This window comes from Macaca thibetana, chromosome 4 (assembly GCF_024542745.1).
Source record: "Macaca thibetana thibetana isolate TM-01 chromosome 4, ASM2454274v1, whole genome shotgun sequence".
Lineage (NCBI taxonomy): Eukaryota > Metazoa > Chordata > Mammalia > Primates > Cercopithecidae > Macaca > Macaca thibetana.
In genome coordinates, this window is record NC_065581.1 from 69,986,157 (window position 1) to 70,008,055 (window position 21,899).

General features: G+C 40.8%; 1 protein-coding gene across 4 annotated transcripts in view; it reads left to right on the top strand.

Moving 5' to 3' along the window:
* Nucleotides 1–639: 639 nt before the first annotated feature.
* KCNQ5 (potassium voltage-gated channel subfamily Q member 5) overlaps nucleotides 640–21,899 on the top strand; it is a 567,929-nt gene continuing 546,669 nt past the window's right edge. For all 4 annotated transcript variants that reach the window (XM_050786501.1, XM_050786498.1, XM_050786499.1 and 1 more), the window contains exon 1: nucleotides 640–2,835. In XM_050786501.1, the coding sequence (XP_050642458.1) occupies nucleotides 2,438–2,835 (398 nt within the window). In that variant the 5' untranslated portion in view covers nucleotides 640–2,437. The remainder of the gene's footprint in view (nucleotides 2,836–21,899) is intronic.

Genomic DNA, 21,899 nt, shown 5'->3' on the forward strand with positions numbered 1-21,899 from the left:
TTCTTCTTCTTCTTCTTCTTCTTCTTCTTCTTAATTAAGCTTAAATGGCATTTGCTTAATCAATAACACAGTTTCACTAGAATTATTGCTGCACCCCAGAAAAGCATCATTCAGAAATTAAGCAGCTGGCTGTCTTCCAGGGAAACGTGTCCCTGTGTCCTGCCTTCCTGAGACCTCTTGCCTGCATGCGGGGCCCAGCGGCGCCAGAGAAATGGAAGTGACTTTACCTACCCAGCGAAAGTAGAAGTCTGTAACAAGGAAAACAGCTAAGTTAAGAGGAAGTGGTTTTCATTTTACTGCTTGCAGAAAGGCCAAGATTTTGACGTTTAAAGCGGGCACACGAGTCATTTTAAGTCTCTAGATCTTTCACCCTGAAAGTCCCTGCACAGAAACTCCATAGGGAGTCTAAATATAGCAATAGCACCCCCCTCCCGCCCCCTCCGCCTTCAGTCAGGGTCCCGCGCAGCTCTAGGATTGGAGAGCTTACTCCAGGGCGCTCTCTGCATCTGCCTCGAATAGCACCGCACGGAGCAACCTCTCTCGCACCTCCACAGTGCGTGGGTGTGAAGTGTATTAGGGGAAAGCTAGAGTGACTCTGGGTGCTGGTGATCGGCTCACAGTCACGTGGCGTCGCAGAGAGCTCCCAGCTAGCTTCTGCTGCCCAGAGGCTTGGGGGAAAGGAGGGAGGGCTTGCTCCTGCTGGTGACCAAGAGCAGGCAAGAGGGCTTCACACAAATAATAGTGATAATAAAGAGTAAAAGCAAAGCATTTAAATCGAGTTATTGCAGGAGACAAAAATCAGCTGCTGCGGGCGTGGGTGTGTGTACAGGGTGGAGGGGAATTGGGAAAGTATTTATCTCGGAGGGGAGGAGACGGCTGCAAGAAGACTTTTGCCTTAGCATTGTTTTAGCCTTAGGAAAGGAAGAGGCCCGAAGGAATCCACCTTGCAACTATCTGCTGTGTCTTTGTGGTGGAAGCTTAGTTTTCCCTTCAGTTTAATTTGATGATTGTTTTCGTTCATATTCGGGGAAGAGTCACTCTGTTGGAAGAAGTCCCCGAGCCTGGCATCCTTCAGTTTTCCCTATGCTGAATGTGAGGTTTAAACTTCTTTTTCTTTGTAATATACTGTTTCTGAAGGCCAGAGGCCGCGGCCAGTGGCACTGTGGCCTCTCTCTCCGCCAAGGGTGCCTGGGCTTTGGACCACCCGGGTGCCAGAGGTGGTGGAAGACCCAGTCAGTTGTTCCTTGCAACAGGTCTCTAAGCTTGTAAGTTACAACATAAGGTGGGTGGGGTCGGAACCCCAAAAAGCTGGCGTCCGGGACACCCCACCCTCAGGTTTTCTTTACCAGACACTGGGGTCCTCGCTGCCGCTGCCGAACTTCTCAATCATATGACTTTATTGGACTTAAATGGAAATTTCTTGACGGAGGGAACCGGGTTTGTTCTCCCAGGCTTCGCGCCGCAGTCAAGCAGAGCCCCGGGGCAGCTCGCTCACAGCGGAGGAGCAACTTTGGAGTTTTACGCCCTTTCCACACCCCACCCATGGACTGGAAAGGATGTTCAGTTACTCGAGGGCTTGTTGTCTGATACTGGGATGGAAAGTCACAGTCCGCAGGCTGGAGTGAGACGCGGGAAGATGCCTGGTCCTTGCCTCGCGGACTCGGCAGCCGCGTCCTTCGAGTCTGTCCACTGAATTGCGGAGGGCTCGCCCGTGTGCGGGGACCCGAGTGCCACTGCCTGGAGCGTTACCTTGCGCTCCAGCCTCCAGGCTAGCTAATACCTGGAGGGCAGGGCAGGGCTGTTCCCGCTCTCACCGCTTGCGGAAGGATGGCAGGATCCGGCGCAGCGACGTAGCAGCGGGAGAGCACAGCGACCTGCGTCTCCAGTTTCTCCTCAGGACACAAGGCTGACTTCACCTTCCGGACAGCTGCAAAGCCCCTGCCACAACCAAACCAAACTAGCGCCTCGGAGAGGGGCTTCTGGAGTCGGTTCACTGCAAGGCGTGGGGAGTGGAGAGAGGGAAGAAAGGGGAAGCCTGGAGCTGGGTGTGCGCGCGTGGGAGCGCGCCTCGGAGCGCCCCGCACTCCCCCACTCCGTCCCCGGGGGCACTTTGGGAAGGAGGGAGTGGTAGTCGCGGGAATGAGGGAGAAAGAGAAACCCTCTCAAACTGACGCCCCAAACAGGTCCGGATTTAGAATTCGAAGCTAAAGGCTGTTAGAAATCGGGACTCCTCGGCCTCCTCTGCAGCCCCTCCTTTCCCGCCCCGAAGCCCGGGCGGTTTGCTGGCTGCCTGCTTCCCCGCCCCCGGCTCAGAGGTCTCTGGCTGGCGGGCGCCCCGTCGGCCGCCGGCTTCCTCCTTGAAACCCGCCGGCGCACATGAGGCCGCTGCCCCCGCCGCAGGCGCTGGCGGCCCCCTCGCTGTGCCCGTGGTGATGCCATGCCCCGCCACCACGCGGGAGGAGAGGAGGGCGGCGCCGCCGGGCTCTGGGTGAAGAGCGGCGCAGCGGCGGCGGCGGCGGGCGGGGGGCGCTTGGGCAGCGGCATGAAGGATGTGGAGTCGGGCCGGGGCAGGGTGCTGCTGAACTCGGCAGCCGCCAGGGGCGACGGCCTGCTGCTGCTGGGCACCCGCGCGGCCACGCTCGGTGGCGGCGGCGGTGGCCTGAGGGAGAGCCGCCGGGGCAAGCAGGGGGCCCGGATGAGCCTGCTGGGGAAGCCGCTCTCTTACACGAGTAGCCAGAGCTGCCGGCGCAACGTCAAGTACCGGCGGGTGCAGAACTACCTGTACAACGTGCTGGAGAGACCCCGCGGCTGGGCGTTCATCTACCACGCTTTCGTGTGAGTACCCGCGCCCCCTGCTATGCCCGCTCCAGGGGACCACTGTCCCTGGCCCCCTGGGGCGTGCTCCGCGCTCGCGCCCTTGGGCCCCGCGCGCGTGCACACGTGGTGGCTTTTATTTCTTCGCACGTGTTCGTGGTCTTCCTTCTGGAGCCTCTCCCTTCCCCCAGCCCCACTTCTCCCATCTCTACAGCTTGAACCATTTCCCCGAGGACACCCAATGAACTGCCCGGTAGCTTCAGGCTCCCGGGGCGGGAGCCAGGCAGACGCGGGACTTAGGCTGCGCGGATAATTGGGAGCAATTAGGTCCCAAGATACGTAAACTTCAACCGAACGGGGCGCCCGGGAGCTAGGGAATGCAAAGGGAGGACAGGCGCCTGTGTGAGGCTTGAGAGTACATTGGGGAGGTTAGGAGGTGATGGCTGGGTAGGACCGGGAGGAGTGAGGTGGTACCGAGGGCTAGGTCCTCAGTCCTAGGGGCGAAATAGGGGAAGCTGCTACTTGGTGGAGAGAGCTGCTAGGTTTTAAGTGCGCCCGGAAACACGCCTCGCCACCACCCAGCCACCACCAACGGAAAATCTGTCAGTGCATGTAGCCCTTCCTGCCACGGAGAAGGTGGCCAAGGTCTAGAGGAGGCCAGCAGGCCAGGCGAAGCAAGGCTCCCGCGCTGCAGCGGGTTGGGAGGCAGCGGGGAACCTGGGGCGCAGGAACGCGGGCAGAGGTGCGATAGCAGAAGCGCAAATGGGTCGCCTCGGACAGAGATCAGGCAGTGGATTAAGTCCCCATTTGTGGCGCGGAGTCAAAGTGTGTGTGTGTGTGTGTGTGTGTGTGTGTGTGTGTGTGTGTGTTTTCAGTAAGCCTTCTCCATCTAGCAGAGAATGCTTAATGAGAAAATGATTGGAAGCAAATGTTTATTTTTCCCTTAGGCATTTAAAACCTTTCAGTGGCTTTAAAGTTTACTACTGTTTTTCCCACAAAGTCCATTCATTCAGTCTCCTATTAGAGTCACGTTTATCTGGGCATTTTAAGGTTGTTTTTATAATGTTACCTCATTTCTAATTCTTTTTTTCTTCCTTTTCTCCTTTTGCTTCCTCTCTTTTTAGTATCATTATTTCTGCTTCTTTTTTGTTAAGATGAAATATAAAGACATCAACCTTAGAAGACCAGTAGAGAAAGTTGCAGATACTCGCTGATACATTCCTTGTTTCCTAGTAAAATAAGTCTTGAGCACACGGACTAGGTTTCTTTTAGAGATAAGTTGTGTCATCCGTACATAACTCTCTCCGGGGGTGTAGAATTAGCATCAACACCAGAAACGTGTTTTGAAATAACGTGGAAGAAGGGCTGGTTTTGTAACTAGGTGAACCTGGAATTCGACCACATAGGAGTCAGGAAATTGGTGGAGTCTACAATCTGTGGGTCTCTGGTATCTGGAAAATTTTACAGTTTCTGATTGATGTGAACATGTAGCATTAGGCGGAATATTCCAGCCAACTTTCCGTTTTACAGTGCACACAAGGAGAACGGTTGTGTTGCATCAGTATTACATCAAAAAGTGTAACTTTTATGTAAGATTCACATTTATTTAAATGTGGTTAGGATAATGATAGAGAAATGCTACTGACACTTTTCATATTAATCTCCTCTGAACTGATATATAATTAAACATATTACTTAAGTCTGGTAAATTATTTTGACCTGTCAGAATATACTGAAATAATTTAGCAATTATGATACTCAATTGGGTAGCAAATATGTACTGTATAGATTATGATTTTTTCTTTACAACTGTATGCTCAAAATATGTATGGTTTTGAATTTTAAGTATGATACCATTTCTAGCCTTTCATTTTTGGTATATTATGCATTGTATATTCAGACAGAGTTAAAGAAAGCCTTGGTTGGTGCACATACTTTGCATCTCCTAACTTGTTCTTGAACATCAATGAGAACTTGCAACGCAGCATTTTCTTTTCCATGTGTTGGTGTTAACAGGTTTGTATGGGCTTACAGAATTTTAAAACATTGATAAATTATTTTTCCAAAGGTTCAAGGTTGTATACTTCTCTATCCACCAAGCTTTATCAGTCTAGCAGTATCTTTAGTGGTAGATAGGAAATAAATTACGTACTTAATAGATGTAGCTTATGTGAAGTTTTGCATTATATATTTTAGAGTCTGAAACTGTAATGCCTCAGCAATTAGATAGGGGTGCTAGATCCACATTAGCACAAAGAGGGAATGGATAGTATCATCTTCTGGGAGGATTGTGCACAACTAAGCAGACCCTGGGGAAAGAGGCCATCTTTGGCAGTTGCTGCTTGTGATTTTAAATGAGCTTTAGAATAGCCAGACTTTACGCATTACATTCATTTATCGAAGTTGCTTTATGCTGTAAGTTTAACTAGACCCCAAGAAAATAATTTTGAGAGAGGTGTAATTAACTAATTCCTTGCCAGTCTGGGAATCCCCAAATCTTACTTTAATAACAGTTTTTGTAGCATATTAAGGTTCTTGCCAAGAACAAGTGCACTGTGATTAATGAGGTACTTCAGGGATGAATTTACTTGGTCGACCAGTGTTTTCACTGCCAAGAAACAAGAAAAGCATGTTTAAAGTTATGCTTGAGATAAATATAAATTTCTATTATTTATGCAAAAATAATTATTATAATGGTATTTTAGGGGTATAAAATGTCTTTTCAAGAGTACATATCCTAGCCTATTGATAGGATGGCTGGACAGAGCAAGGGATGACCTACTTCAAATACTTTCCCTTAAACTTTTTAAATTAGTGGGGATTAGGAGATCCTTGCCCTTACCGTTCTTTAGGATTTACCTGACAGCCATATTTCCTGTCTTCAACTTTTCTTCATTTTACTAGTGTGCTGTTCAAACATGAGGTGACTCGTTGCCTTGAATGTTGTTTGTCCCTTTTTAATTCCTCCTTGTTTAGGGAAAATTTTGAAGAATAATGAGGATATTAGAGGAACACAGGATGGGGCTTCGTATATAAATTTGCACTGATGCAGCAAATGTGGTTCTGAGAAATTACATGGGAAACGGTGTTGTAGATACATGTAATTGATCACTTTGCCTAATGTATCTTTGTCTGACTTAATGCTATGGGTGCAAATTTATAGATATTAAACAAGGAGACAAGAAGAAGTCACCCAAGCTAGGAGCTCTGAAGTCATCCTTTTTCTCATAGTTACTCCCTCTGGTCAGGCAAATGGTCATTAAATACTGTTTGTTTACTTTATAGGTATTTTTCAAATACATTCCCTTTTCTTCTTTACTACTTCTATTCCATTCTGTTTCTTACCTCTCCATTGGATGGTTTGTAATATTCTCCTGCCTGATCGTCTGGCTTCTGTTCTTAGCTTTCTCTCTGCTCTAACATCATAGTATTGTTCGTAAAATGCAAACCCTATCATATCATCCCCTTGCCTAAAATATTTCCATGACTCTCATCACCTACTCCTTCATCTATTTATCCATCTACAAGTATTGGAGTGTGTAATATGTGCTAATTCCCAAATTAACAAGGCAAAGGCCTCCACTCTGGAGGAAAGAAAAGACTCCAGCAAAGGACTACTATAAGCCTGTGAACAAGTGTGAAACAATGTTATTGGTGTGCTTAGAAAGAGAAGTTACGAAGTGAAGCCTGGGCAGAAATGTCAGCACAGGCTTCAAAGGGGAAGTGAGGTGTAAGCTGAGTTTCCACAAATGAGTAGTTAATTTTCAGGTGGGCACAGCAGGAGGGAATGAACAATCTTGACAGAGAAAACAGCTTGAGTAAAGTTATGGGGTTGTGAATCAGCACAGTAATTCTAGGTGCTGTTAAGTATTTTCAGGGTGTAGAAAGCCTCAAGAAAAGAAGATAGAGCAAAAGGCAAGTAATCAATCTCTTGGATAGCTTCAGATGCTGACCATAGTATCTGGTATTTATCCTGTAGGCAGTAGTGGTCATTGAATGGTGATAATCAGGGGAATGACATAATCAGATATAAATTTTGGAAAGATTTGCCTTTCATTAGTTCAGTAAATAAATTGGAGTTCAGTAAATAAATATGGCCTATAAGGAGATGATAGCAATTGTGTGAGTTTTCCATTCATTGTTGTGTTCATTTATTCATAAACTTATTCTGTGAATGTCTGTTGACTATCTACTATATGCTGTGGATCATACTAGAAAGATGAGAGATGACTTCCTAAGGAACTAAGGCAGTAACTATGGAGATGAGAAGGAAGAGTTTAACCAAAGAAATGTTAAGGAGATAAAATTTGCAGATTGTTTTCACCAGTCTGACATGTGGTATGAGGAAGATGATTCTGACTTGGTTGATTTGAGGAATGGAAGTGCCGTTCACTAATATATGGGACAAAGAGTGAAGGGCACATATTCTGGTGGATATAATGGGTTCAGATTTGAATATGTTGGGTTTTAGATGTTTGTGAGTCATTCAGGTGGAGATTGTAAGTGGTGGGAACATAGCAGTGAACGAGGCACAGTCTATTTCCAACCATGTTGGATCAGCAACCAGAACTATTTCTGGCACATAGAGAACACTCAATAAAATATTTTTGAAGGAATGGATTCATTTATAAATCTGGAGTTTAATCTAAATATCTAACCAGATATTTAGCTTTGAAAGCCTCTGTCAGTTTTGTGGTAATTAAAGCAATGAGTAGAAAAAAATGAGATAGTCCAAAGAATATATAGAGTGAGTGAGGGCACAGTGGAGGCAAGAGACTGAGGAACACCAACACCAAGCAGTGGATGAAAAAATAAGAACCAATGGAAGAACCTGGGAGAAGCTTGACAGCAACCCAAAGGCCAAGGGAAAATCCAGGGGATCTTCTTTTCATGAAAGTAAAGGAAGATGCATATGGAAAAAAGGTTATGGCCTGCAGTTTCCAGTGCTGCAGAAAGAACTAGAAAAGTTAGGTAAGATTTCATTGGATTTCTTATGAAGGAAGCCACTGATGGCCTTTGCTGCTGCAGCTTCAGTGGGGTGCTAAGGGTCATAAATATGATTCAAGTGGACTGAGGAGTGGTTAAGACTTGGGAAAATGGACACAGTAGTGTAGGTTAGACTCCAGATTCCTTGGAAGAGTTCACACAAGACCCTCAGAGCATAGACTCCTATATAACTACTCCCCTCTAATATGCACTCTAAGCCCCACCCTTACTGTACTGCTCCACCCTGTGTCTCACCACCGTGTGTTTGCTCATGCTGTTTTCTTGGATTCTCCCCACATCTTGCACCCTTGGTATTAAACTCCTAATGTTTCTTCAAAGTACAGTTCAAAGATCACTTCCTCTTGGGCATATTTCCAAACAGTTCCCTTCCCTCTGCCAGGATGAGTTAGGTGCCCCTTGTTTCAGGTTCCATGGCACTCTACCAATGTCATTATAAGGGTGCTTTCCCCATTGTACTGTCATCATGGGCTGCTTGGTCTGTCTCTCCCACATGAGAGCGAGCTTCCATACAGTGAAATTTCTACTTATTTCTAAATATTAAGTGCCTAACAAGGTGCCTCATGTCTAGTAGACCCTCCATAAATGCTTGCTTAATTGAGTAAGTAAATAATTTTCCTTATAAGCCTTCCATAGAGGAGCTTCGGGGTGAGCCGAAGCTGAAAGAACTACCAAGTCTTTTCAGATTTTTTAGAAGTAAGACACTGACGATTCATTTAAAAGAAAAAAGATATGGGACTAGAAGTAGGAGATTAGTGCTTTGCTTGCAGTTTTGCCACTAATTAATTCTGTAAGTCATCTCACACTTCTGGGTCTCCAAATCTTCATCTGTGACATTAGCACAATCATGTCTGTGATCCGAGATGGTGGAGGATACTGTAGAGAGTCTAAAATACTATCATAAAAGGGAAGGAGTATTTGGAATAAGAAGTAACCTGATCTTTTTATTATTTCCCTTCCTCTTCTGTGAGCTTGAGGGTTGCCTCTTACCTAGTTGCTTTAACTTAATTCCTAAATCCCCAAGGTCTCTATGCTACATAGTAGCCAAAGTTATCTTTCTTTCTTTCTTTTTGTTTGTTTGAGATGGAGCCTCAGTCTGTTGCCCAGGCTGGAGTGCAGTGGTACCATCTCAGCTCACTGCAACCTCAGCTTCCCGAGTTCAAGCGATTTTGCTGCCTCAGCCTCCTGAGTAGCTGGGATTACAGACTTGTGCCACCATACCTGGCTAATTGTTTTTGCATTTTAGTAGAGATGGGGTTTCGCTATGTTGGCCAGGCTGGTCTCATACTCCTGACCTCAAGTGATCTGCCCGTCCCAGCCTCCCAAAATGTTGGGATTACAGGCATGAGCCACAGCACCTGGCCCACAGTGATCTTTCTAAAGACTTAACAGAATACATCACTCCTCCTCTGCTTGGAGGAGGATCTGTTTATTGCTTGTCTCCTCCCTGACCCCCAATTCTTTAAAGCCAGGGGTTTCTGTCTTATTCACTATTATATCACCAGCACCCAGAACACTGCCTGTCACATAAAAGATGCTCCATGCATACATGCTGATTCATTTACTGACACCCCAGATCTCCAAAATATACTATTAGTTCCCTTGTGGAAGATGGAATTTTACTCTGTTGGTCGTTCTATGTGTCAGACTCAATTAGACCTAATGAATTACTTTACTATTTACATATATATTCTATTCTGAATTAAGTTTATGTCTGTAGAGACTGATGTTTACATATTCTTTTTGCTCCTGCATTCCTTTAAAAAAATCACTGATTTCTCTTAAGTCTACAGAGGCCTCGCAGAAGTTATACTACTTTATACTGTGCTGATATATAAAATCTTCCATACTCTTCTAATCAGTCTTTAGAAATCTAAACGATGCTATTGTGCTTGAGGACCATATTACAAATAGAAATGTTGAAAAATGTTAAAATATTAGTACTTGGAATACGATAGCCTAAAAGGAAAAAAATGAAAAGGGTATTTCAAAATGAAATGAAGGACTGATACAAAAAAACTATAAACAAGAAAGATAGCCAGCAGCCTTCTGAAAACTGCTTGCAAAGAAGTAGTGCCAGTTTTAATTTTTAATTGCAAATGGCTATTTTGGCAGACGAAAATGCCAGCAGAGCATGTTTTATCCTGGCCCAATGGTGTGAAACTACTTGAAGCCCAATTGTTGAACAGCCACAGCTCATAGTTATGTTTAATATGTATGTGTTTTCATTTTAATTTCCTTTTCCTTCAGCCATTTATGAGTGCGTTATTTGAAGTTTTATTTGGTTGCAACCTGAGAGAAAGATAGGCCACACATCTGCATTTTTTTTCATAATTAATGAAATTCTTTAATGGTCTCAGGGTTTCAGGTGATCTTTTAATCCTTTGCAATCAGTGTGTCTGAAGAATGAGCTTCCTAAATGTTACTAAAGTCATCAATTTCTAAACTTAAAAATAGCTTGAAGTTTTTCATCATATACATTTGTGTATTGTGCACATATATCTCATACTCATACAAATACAAGTGCAACATGAGCACATACATACTGTATCTTTTAACAGAGAATATGTGTTAGTGCAAATATGTCTATTTCCCTTTGTTTTGATCCTCTAAAAGTAAAAGACACTGGAATAAAATGCAATTTAGAAATGAAAAGAATGTTAAATTTACTCTTGATAATATAGAGCTTATCTCATAATTTGAAAGATTATTAAATTTTTACATGATGAAGAGATATACACTTTTTACGAACTCAGTCATAGTGGTCATTGTTGTCATTTATTGTACCTGTGAGGTAATTCTAGCATCCCTATTCCTTCTTCAGTCAGTGGCTGCATAATCTAATGATAATGTTATAATCCATCACTTCTCTTTTTAAACAGTCAATTTAGTTTAACATTTGATTAACAGCCATTGTGTATGCCAGGCAATGTGCTAGATGCTGGTGGTTCAAAGAAAGGAACAATGTGGACCTGACCTCAAAGAAATCCATTGGAGAATATGAGAGATTTAGATTTAATGATCAACATTACTTTTACTATACAGGTACCAGTTTCTTAATCTAGAAAATATCAGTAACGGTTTCTTAATCTATAAAATAGGAATAAAATATTACTTCAAGGTGTTATGATATTATATGGATTGTATATGTATACATACTGTTTAATATATACATATTCACACTTAGCATGGTAGCTGTCATTGAAACTAGAGGGAAAAACAGACACAATGTGGTAGAAGGCTGTATTTATATGATAAAGGTCTAGGATTTTATCCTCTATGTGATGGGCAATCTTTGAGGAAGATAGGATTTAGGCAGGTAATGTCATTGGATTTCCATTTTAGATTGGTCACTCTACTAGTTCTATCAGTGATGGCTTGAGGGAGACAAAACTTGAGGTAGAGGTTAAATTTTAAAACTTGTTCCAACTTAAGCAAGAGATAATTAGGACTTAGACTGGGGCAGTAGTAGTGAAGACGGGGGAAAAGTATGACAATAGAGTTGAAATGTGTTAGTGAATGATTGAATGTGGAAGATTAAAAGATATAGATTTGTTATTTCCAGATTATTGGATTAGGTGGTTGGATAAATAGTGGTGCTATTAACTGAACTCAATACAGGTGGAACAACAGGTTGGTGAATTGCAGGGGTGATAAAATGAGTTTAGCTTTGGAAATGCTGAGCTTTCGGTGCCTGTGGGAATTCCAACTATAAATGTACAGTAGCTCTTGGATGATGATTTAAAAGACATAAAAATACAGACAAGAGTTAAAATCACGAGGAAAGCAAATAAAGATTAAGGGTAGGAGGTCAAGGATGGAAATCTGGAGAATACCAACATTTAATTGATGAGCAGAGGAAACAAGGAATGACATGGAGTAGGCAGCAGACTGTAAGGAAACACTAGACAAAAAGGTGTTCAGGGTTGTGGAAACTAAGGGTCTGAAATGTAGAGAGTGGTTCAGTAAGATAAAGACCCATCAGAAATTACCATTGAATCTAGCAATGTGGAATTCTTCAGTGATTTTATAACCTCATCAGTGTTAACCTTCAGTGAAGCAGTGAGGGCAGAGGCAGATTGCTGTTAGCTGAGAAATGAATCAGAAGTGAGGAGAGGAAACAGCATATTTAGGCCATATGTTCAGTTAGTTTGGCAAGAATAAAAGGGAGATTGGACACTAGCTACAAGGAAATACAAGGCTAAAAGGAAAATCAAGAGAGAATAAAGTCATAGAGAAGAAGATTTTTTTTTTATCACAAATAATAGTCATTTTAATTATTGATTATGTGCTGGACATTGTTCTAAATGCTTTATGCACATTAATTCTTTTATCCCTCAGAATAACCCCAATAAGTAATGTTAGTGTTATAATCTCCCTTTTAGCAAACCAGAATACCAAAGTAGGGGGCGGTTTAGTAACTTGTCCAAAGTCAGCTACTGAGTTAATGGCAGAACAGGGCTTTGAACCAAGGCAGGTTGGCTGAGAGCCACACATGCTTAGCCACTATATTTTCTTTCCTTTACTTTGCCTGTTAGATTTTTTCTTTCTTTTCTTCTTCTTCTTCTTTTTTTTTTTTTTTTTTTTTTTTTTTTTTTTTTTTTTTTTTTGAGACGAGTCCCGAGTCTCGCTCTATCGCCCAGGCTGGAGTGCAGTGGCGCGATCTCCGCTCACTGCAAGCTCCGCCTCCCGGGTTCACGCCATTCTTCTGCCTCAGCCTCTCGAGTAGCTGGGACTACAGACGCCCACCACCACGCCTGGCTAATTTTGTTTTTGTATTTTTAGTAGAGACGGGGTTTCATCGTGTTAGCCAGGATGGTCTCGATCTCCTGACCTCGTTATCCGCCCTCCTTGGCGTCCCAAAGTGCTGGGATTACAGGTGTGAGCCACCGCGCTGGGCCAGGTTTTTTTCTTTTTTTAAAAAATCGACTTTTATTTTAGATAAAGGGCGCCCTTGTGCAGGTTTGTTACATGGGTATATTGCATCCAGGTAGTGAGGGTAGTACCCAATAGGTAGTTTTTCAACCTGTGGCTCTTCCGTTCCTCGCGCTTCTAGTAGTCCCAAGTGTCCATTGTCCCCATGTTTATGTCTATATGTACTCAGTATTTATCTCACACTTATAAGTGAGAATATGCGGTACTTGGTTTTCTTTTCTTGCATTAATTCGCTTAGGACTATGGCTTCCAGCTACATCCATGTTGCTGCAAAGGACATGGTTTCATTCTTTTTTATGGCTGCATAGAATTCTATGGTGTATATGTACCTTTTTTTTTAAAATCCAATCCACCATTGATGGGCACCTAGGTTGATTCCATGTCTTTGCTATTGTGAGCAGCATGGCAATGAACATATGAGTGTGTGTGTCTTTTTGGTATAATGGTCTGTTTCCTTTGGGTATATACCCAGTAATGAGATTGCTGAGTGAAATGGTAGTTCTGTTTTAAGTTATTTGAGAAATCTCCAAACTGCTTTCCACAGCGGCTCAACTAATTTACATTCCCACTAACAGTGTATAAGTGGTCCCTCTTCTCTGCAGTCTCACCAGCATCTGTTGTTTTTTGACTTTTTAATAATAATCATTCTGATGGTATGAGATGGTATCTCATTGTGGTTTTGATTTGAGCATTTTTTCATATGCTTGGGGGCCACTTGTATGTCTTTTGAGAAGTGCCTGTTCATGTCCTTTGCCCACTTTTTAGTGGGGTTGTGTTTTGCTTGTTGATGTGTTTAAGTTCATAGACTTTGGATATTAGACCTTTGTCAGATGCATAGACTGTGAATATTTTCTCCCATTTCATAAGTTGTCTGTTTACAAATCAGAGATGACACAAATAAATGGAAGAACATTCCATGCTCATGGATTGGAAGAGTCAATATTGTTAACATGGCCACACTGCCTAAAGCAATTTACAGATTCAATGTTATTCCTATCAAACTACAACCTCATTCTTCACAGAATTAGATAAAACTATTCTAACATTCATATGGAACCAGAAAAGAACCCAAATAGCCAAAGCAATGCTAAGCAAAAAAAAAAAAAAGAAAAACAAAACAAAAACAAAAAAGAACAAAAACAAACAAACAAACAAAAAGCTGGAGTCATCACTATCTGACTTGAAACTATAAAAGGCTATACCAACCAAAACAGTGTGGTACTCGTACAAAAACAGACACATACACCAATGGAACAGAATAGAAAACTCAGGAATAAAGTGGCACACTTACCATCTGATCTTCAACAAGGCCAACAAAAGCAAGTAATGGGGAGAGGTCTACCTGTTCAATAAATGGTGCTAGAATAACTGGCTAGCCATATGCAGAAGAATGAAACTGGACCCCTACCTTTCACCATATACAAAATTATCTCAAGATAGATTAAAGACTTAAATATAAGACTGCAAACTAGAAAAATCCTAGAAGAAAACCTAAGAAATAGTTTTCTCAACATCAGCCTTGGCAAAGAATTTTTGACTAAGTCCCCAAAAGCAACTGAAGCAAAACCAAGAATTGACAAGTGGGACCTAATTAAACTAAAGAGCTTAGGCCACTATAATCTTGATTGTGGATGGTATGTGTGGGCCCAGGGCTCCTCATATCAGATAGAGTAATTACAAAAACTACTTTGGGGTGTTGTATAGCTCTTAGCAATATAGTGTATGCACAATAAATGTTTGTTGAATAAATGAATTATAGTTTAAATTCCTTATAACCTAGTATCAAGGAATTTGTTTTTCCTTTCTCTCTGTGCTTCTGCCTTTCTGGAATGGTGTTTCTCCCCATTTCTTTGTACAAAATGTTGCTTTTTCTTCCTCCGAAAGCTGTCTGTTCTTAAGAGACGCATTCAATTTCTAATTACATGCTCTAAGAGTGTACTGCCTAAGTAGACTGGGTACCTAATTTACATATTGCTCTATGGTAATTAATAGAGACTTGTAGAAAATGTGGATTTTAAAAGTATAAAGGGAGAACCCTATTTTTCTTGGGGTTTTAGTTATGCTCAAATTTCTTAGAAAATAAGGAGTGAAGTCTTAAAATTGCTGAAGTTTTCTAATATCTACATATTATTTCTGAAATTTGGCAATAGTCAGATATTCAGAATAATTTTTAAAAGATTATACCTTCCATTTTGGAAGTTGACTACTTTGGAAGTTGACTATATACTTTGGAAATATATAGCTAAGAAATAAGTTAGGTTAGAAATTAGTTTTTATGCCATGTGGAATTATTATAGAAAAATGTACAATAAATAAGTCCAAATATATTTGTAACATAGTTAAATATCAGTTAAAAATATTTACCCCAGTGGCTGTTATAATCATTAGGAGTTTCTTTAGTCAGTGAGCCAAGAATAGATCTATAATCTGGCATCACAGAGCTGTATTTTTTCTGTTTTATTGAGAGGTTAAAGCACGGCCTCAAAATGCAAATGTATCATAGGAGTACATAGGAGATAGAAAACTACCTGCGTTTTTTTCTGGTTGAAAATTTTTCCAAAGCATAGGCCTTGTTAAAGCGATTCTCATAACCTTTTCTAGAATGGAAAACAAGTTTAAGGCTTCTGTTTCTCTAAACCTGTTTTCTCTCACACCTGAATGAATCTAGGAGGATTGGATGGAGTTGAGAATTTAGATTCTTCTCCCCATGTTTTGAGTCATTGGCTACATTTCTCAACTTTCTGGTTTGTAAAATTAGGATATAATTCTTCAGTGTTTGTTTAATAACCTGACCTCTTGCTAAGTGTAAGGCCCTAGAGTAGGAACTATAGGGCTTAACATAAATAAGACATAGCATATTCCCTCAAGAAATTTTTATCTAGAAGGATATTCGTTTACTATTTACTGAGCCTCAAAAACCATCTCTCTGAATTGACTTAGGATAAAAGCAAAGGTTGGCCTTTCTCCCGTGGCATTTAGCTATTGCTCCTTTTGAAGGGATTTACAAGGTAAACTGCAGGATCACCATGTACAGAACTGCTGATTGCCAGTTCTCTTGACCCCTTGGGAAACTTTGGAGCTTGGCATTCAGCTGCCTGTGCAAGCAGGCGTTCTGCTCAGGGCATTCCCACACTGAGACCAAACACAGGAGTTCCCACTGATCATAATAATTTCTAAACAGTGGTAATTAAACTAGTTAAACTGAATGTTCTAGTTAATAAAACATTCTGAGTATGTTTAATTTGCTCCAAAGTATTTTTAAAAATAAGAAAGAAACCAATGCTGTTTCGTAATACTTTGTTTGGAGATGTTATTTTCTTTCTCCCTAAATGGGTTAAGAACAATAGTATAAACCAAAAAGTTGTTGTTTTTTAGCAAAATGAAGTGTCTGTTTATTTTCAGTATACACTTTCAGCTTCTAATATTGTTCACTTAATTCTAGTACATGAAAGGAAAATATTATACCTAGCCTTCCAAGAACACAATATGCAGTGGATACTCAAATATTGAATGAGTGAGTACCCACTGCATATTGTGTTATTGGAACACTTTGGAAACACTTATTCCATTTGTTCAACTTTCTCCAGTCATGTGGAAAATGGCTTTTTTCTTCAACTAAGAGTGGTACTTCCCAGTGCAGCTAAGGTCAAAAAGTGTTAAAAATGTGTGTTCATTGCAATCTCTAAGGTGCTTTTTATCCATTTTTCAAAGACTACGTACTTCAAATGGATTTCAGACCTAGATCAGCAGTCAGGTTAAAGAATTTCAAAGTGAGATTAAACTAATTTTAAATTTATCATGCCTGATGATAAAATCCTATAGTTCTGTTTTGGTATGTCAAATGGAAAAGGCAGAGAAATTGATTGGCAATCCAAATGACATTTGGGAACTCACTTACAACCTTCAAGATAGGATCCTGAACCCAAGGAGCACCTACTCTTACTCATCTAGTCCTTGACATAGAATAAATTACAGTTTGTTTTGGGGAAACAGTTTTAACAAGCTCGAACGTTCAAATTTGCATTCAAGTATTTTTCTCTAGAAGAAACCCGGTTAAGTTCCCTTAGCTTCAGATCCATCAAGGAGTAAACAAAATGAGATGGGTTAGGATCTTCCCAAATGAACCAGCTACCCTAGTTACATAGGTCCTACTTTACTTGTGCACTGAGATCGTCCTGCAATTCTTCCAAAGTTAGGACAGGAAGCATAGTAGGAAAGAAAACTATGTAGTCGTCATATTTGTACAAATCGTGTGGACTCCTAGACAGCAGTTCAGGCTACCAATGCTTCAGTAGCCCATTATTCCTTTCACTCGATAGAATGGCCCCAGTCATTCCCCTAAAATTGGAAGTTAGAGTTTCACAGTATCTCTAGCAGGAAAGATTCCCTTACATGGTTCCAGATCTTTTACATCCAGTATTGGACTTGATGAGCTACTTTACAAATTACATTTCCTAAACTAGTTGGGTCATGCTGCTGAGAGCTGTTTTCCAGAGCTAGTGGGTATGGAGTTTTATTCCAGGCTTCAGGGCAGGAAGTGGATAATAAAAATACATTTATAGATGGCGCTAAGTGAGGCAGCTAGACAACCATAAATAAGAATAATCAAACTATCACGTTGTACTGGAGAAGACAGAATATTCCTCTAATTGAAGGGTAGCTGTCATAATTTACAGTTGTCATCAATGAAGGATTGTACTTTTTTTCTCCACAAAAGGTTAAAGGCAAATACCTATTTTTTTGTTGTTGTTGTTTCTTGTTGATTCAAATTCGCTTTCCACACTGCAATCTTAATATAGATTTCTAAAGCATGTGATAATATATTTAAAGACCTATTCACAATAAATCTGTTATGTTTTTATAGTGTTTCAAGGGTGACATATAAAGTTAGTGGTTGCTCTACAGTAAGCATCTGGCAGTGGAGCGGCAGTGCAGCATGACAAGGACCTGGACTGGAGTGTCAGCCCTGGGAATGTGCAGAAAAGGAGAATAGGAGAAAATTCAAAGGGAGAACTGGCGTTCTTAGCTCTCCATTGGCTTCTGGTTGGCAAAAGAGATGAAAGAATCAAAATGTTCATGGTTCCAAGCAAGTGTGACTGTGACCAATCAGAAGTTGCTTAATTCTGTTTTAGGTAAAGAACAAGCACAAGTAGACATGTGGCCTGTTTGGGCTTTGGGAAAGACAGGGGATCATCAGTTACTAATGTAGAGTGATGAATGAAGAAATAAGGTGCTTGGAGAAGAGTGTACAGACAAAGATTTAGGGAATACTGGCATTTTGGGAGATGAGAAGAGAAAGATTTGCAAAAGAGACAAAGAAGAAAAAAACTAGGAAAATACAACATCCACAGGAAGACTGACTCTCAAAGGATTGCAATAGGATAAAAGTATTACAAAGAAAATAAGTGAAAATGTATCATAATGTGGAAAGCCAGGATAAAAGGCGAGGGGCCAGAACCTAGAAGAAAACTTTGCCATCTAGGAGCTGATAGCATCTGCAGTGCCATGTGTTAGGCGGACATCCAATTTCATAGGAAACATGATGTCCTGGAAGAAAAGGCCAGAACAACCCAGCAACTAGGTGGTGTGCTGACATAGCAATCAGTTTTTTGAAAGGGACCATGCAGGGTGAGGGGTGCCCCTGAAAGTATCACTGTATAACTGGGATGGGGACTCCAGAAGAGAGGGTGATATTTAGAGAGCCTCGAATGAAACCAGGGATATCTGGTTGGAAAGCAATCTTGCAGTCTCTAAGAGAGACGCTGGTAAGTGCAAAGCAGTTCTAAAGAGTTTGAGATAAGGCACCAAACAGTGCTTGCAGGGGAGAAGGGGAAGACAGATTAGGCTGCATAACTGATAAATAAATGGGCAAAGAGAGAGGGAGAATGGTAGATTAGGAATCAACAGAGTAAAGCTAAATTTTTATTTCTCCAAGCAGCTGGAAATCTGTACAAATAAAAAAGCCTCAGGAACCCCCTTCCCTGAGAAGGGGAAAGATGAAAGTAATTAAGAATAACGAAATCCTGGAGTTATGATAAATAAAAGTTTAGGTTGGTTAAAAAAAAAAAAGTTTGGAATGGCAACATTTGGAGCTATGATAAGGCAACATTGGGAGATAAATAACACGATGTCTTAACAACTGCAAAGGCCCTGATAGAGTTCAGGCATGATCATGTAGAAGGCTGCCTGGTGTGTGAGACTGTGAGAATTTCTGTAACAGTAGTGTGCAGGGTAAATTTTAAAAAGCAGATGGAGCCCTAACCCAAGGCTCACAACTTTGTAGCCAAAGTAAAGGGAATAAGAAATTTTCTGGAAGTCACACACACTGAATATGTATGACCTTGACCTTGGGCAAATCATAAACCCCTCTAAGCACCAACCATCTGATAAATGTGGAAATAAGGAGACAAAGTGTTAAAGCTCCTTATGTAATTGCTGGCGCAAAAAAAAAAAAAGTAATTTTTATACTTTCTAACCAAATATAGTCTATGGCCTCTTCAGAGGAGGAAATGCTGCAATAATAGACACATGTGAAAAAACATGTGTTCAGTGAATAAATGAGTGAATAACTGAATTAGCATAACACTTATTTAACAACAGCATTTTATTTGGTGCCAAGATTATAGAGCCAGATATTTCCTGTTGTGTGTACAAGTTCTCTGAGCTTGAACAAAAAGATTTTTCTTCGGAAATCAAGCCATATTTTATAATCTCTTTATTTTTGAGTGTATAGATAAAAGCACACTCTTAAAGCAGGAACTACTGCTTTGACACATTTAAGTGATAGGATTAGAGAGCTGAAAGGACCTTTGGTGACCGACTCTAGTGCTATCTTTTTTAGATGTGAAAACAGCCTGCAAAAATGTTAAGTAGCTTCCTCAGGATCAAGTACTATTGGAGCCAGCATTGGTGGTTAATCCCGTATAGAAATGACTTCGGTTGTAGATCTGTGACCTGCCTTACTTACCTTCCTCTACCGAAGGTACTTTATACTTCTTAATAAATGAATATTGACATTCATTTTAAATACTATTGTTTGTTCAACTATTCCATGAAGAATATTCTTTAAATAAGCATTGTAGTACTAACAGGGAAAATATTTTTCCCTTTTAGAAATTCTTAATAGCTGGCAAAAGATAGTAATTTCCATGACTTTTCTTTCTTCCAAGGAAGTTAAATTCTGAAGAAAGTGTTTCTGTTGGAGTTAAACCATATATTGACTTGATCTTTAAAGGATCTAATAAATGAATAGATCAAGTAAGAAACAAATTAGTATTTAGCCCATTCAGTTGCATCACTGTGGTTTCTTTCAGATCTGAAAATGTGAGAAATATTTCCTGAAATCAAGCAAGTGGGAGTGGGAAAGAGTACGTATAAGTGTTACATGAGGAATCCAAAATCATCATCATCATCATCATCATCATCATCATCATCATCACACCACACGCAAATACATTTATTATTTCACACACAATTTCATTACGCTTGGTAAATTCATTAGGGCAGGGCAAATGTATTCATCCAGACATTCAAATAAGCACAAACATCTGTGCAGTCTTTAAATCTGCCATGTTAAACAGGCCTAGCACTCTGTTTATATGCCCCAAAGAGCCTGAACCAAGACAGATGTAAGTAGGAGCAGCCGGATTTGACCCTAACTCTTGAAAATCCTGCCCTGCTTCAGAGATGAGGCATATCTTCAGCTTTGCAAGCACACTATTGTGTGTGTGTGTGTGTGTGTGAGTGAGGGAGAGAGAGAAAATGGTTAAAATTAACGTGAATTTGGTTTCCCCCTCCTCGTATTTCTTTGTCTATATTAATATGCTTTTTAATTGTTAATATTATCATTAGAAAGGTGATGGTTTCATGAATGAATTATGAGGGAGAAAAGAATTTTGATATTTAAAATTGTTGGCCTGTAATTGACCATTTTCTGCCTGAGTCATGTATGTGCACTGAGAGGTTGAAGTGTACTGTATGTGCTTCTTCAGGCATTTCCTATTTATCTGAGACACTTTTGAGACAGAGAGGTGACTGGAGAAAATGAAGGGTTCTCATTTATTTTTATGAACAATTCTCTATGACTCATTACTCCCACAATTTTTGAATATCTACAATCTTCTCTCTCAGTTGTCTTAACCTCCACGCTGATGGTCCTGATTCAGAGCTACTTCATTTGCTACCCAAACACAGTTTGGGGAAGGGAAGGGGGATGTAAGGCAGTAGAGGCTCAATTCCCCTTGTTATTATACATGGCTATTGCTGTTTACCCTAGGGAAGAGGGTTAGTTTGGCCCTACTAGATAAAGAGCATGTTAAGAAGGCCTCCCAAATTTACAAGTAAAAACCAAACATTTTGTGAGTAAAAAACAAGCAAACATATCTTTTGCCCATTAAACATTTTTTAAAAATGAGCAAGGGATATGAACAGATACTTTTCTTTTCTTAATTCTTTATTCATTTATTTATTTTTATCAGCTTTTATTTTAAGTTCTGGGATACATGTGTAGGATGTGCAGATTTGTTACATAGGTAAACATGTGCCATGGTGGCTTGCTGCACAGATCAACCCTATCACCCAGGCATTAAGTCCAGCAAACAAACACTTTTCAAAAGAAAATATATGTGTGGCCAACAAGCATATGAAAAAAAATGCTCAATGTCACTGATCATTGGAGAAATGCAAATCAAAACCACAATGAGATACCATCTCACACCAGTCAGAATGGCTATAATTAAAACATCTAAAAATAACAGATGCTGGCAAGATTGTGGAGAAAAGGGAACTCATATACCCTGTTGGTGGGAGTGTAAATTAGTGCAATCATTGTGGAAAGCAGTGATGATTCCTCAAAGAGCTATACATAGAGTTGCCATTCAACCCAGAAATCCCATTACTGGATATGTACCCAAAAGAATATAAATGGTTCTACCATTAAGACACATGTACACGTATGTTCATTGTAACACTATTCACAATAGCAAAGACATGGAGTCAAACTAAATGCCCATCAGTGGTAGACTGGATAAAGAAAATGTGGTACATGTATTCTATGGACTACTACACAGGCATAAAAAAGAATGAGCTTATATCCTTTGCAGGAACATGGATGGAGCTGGAGGCCATCATCCTTAGCAAACTAACAC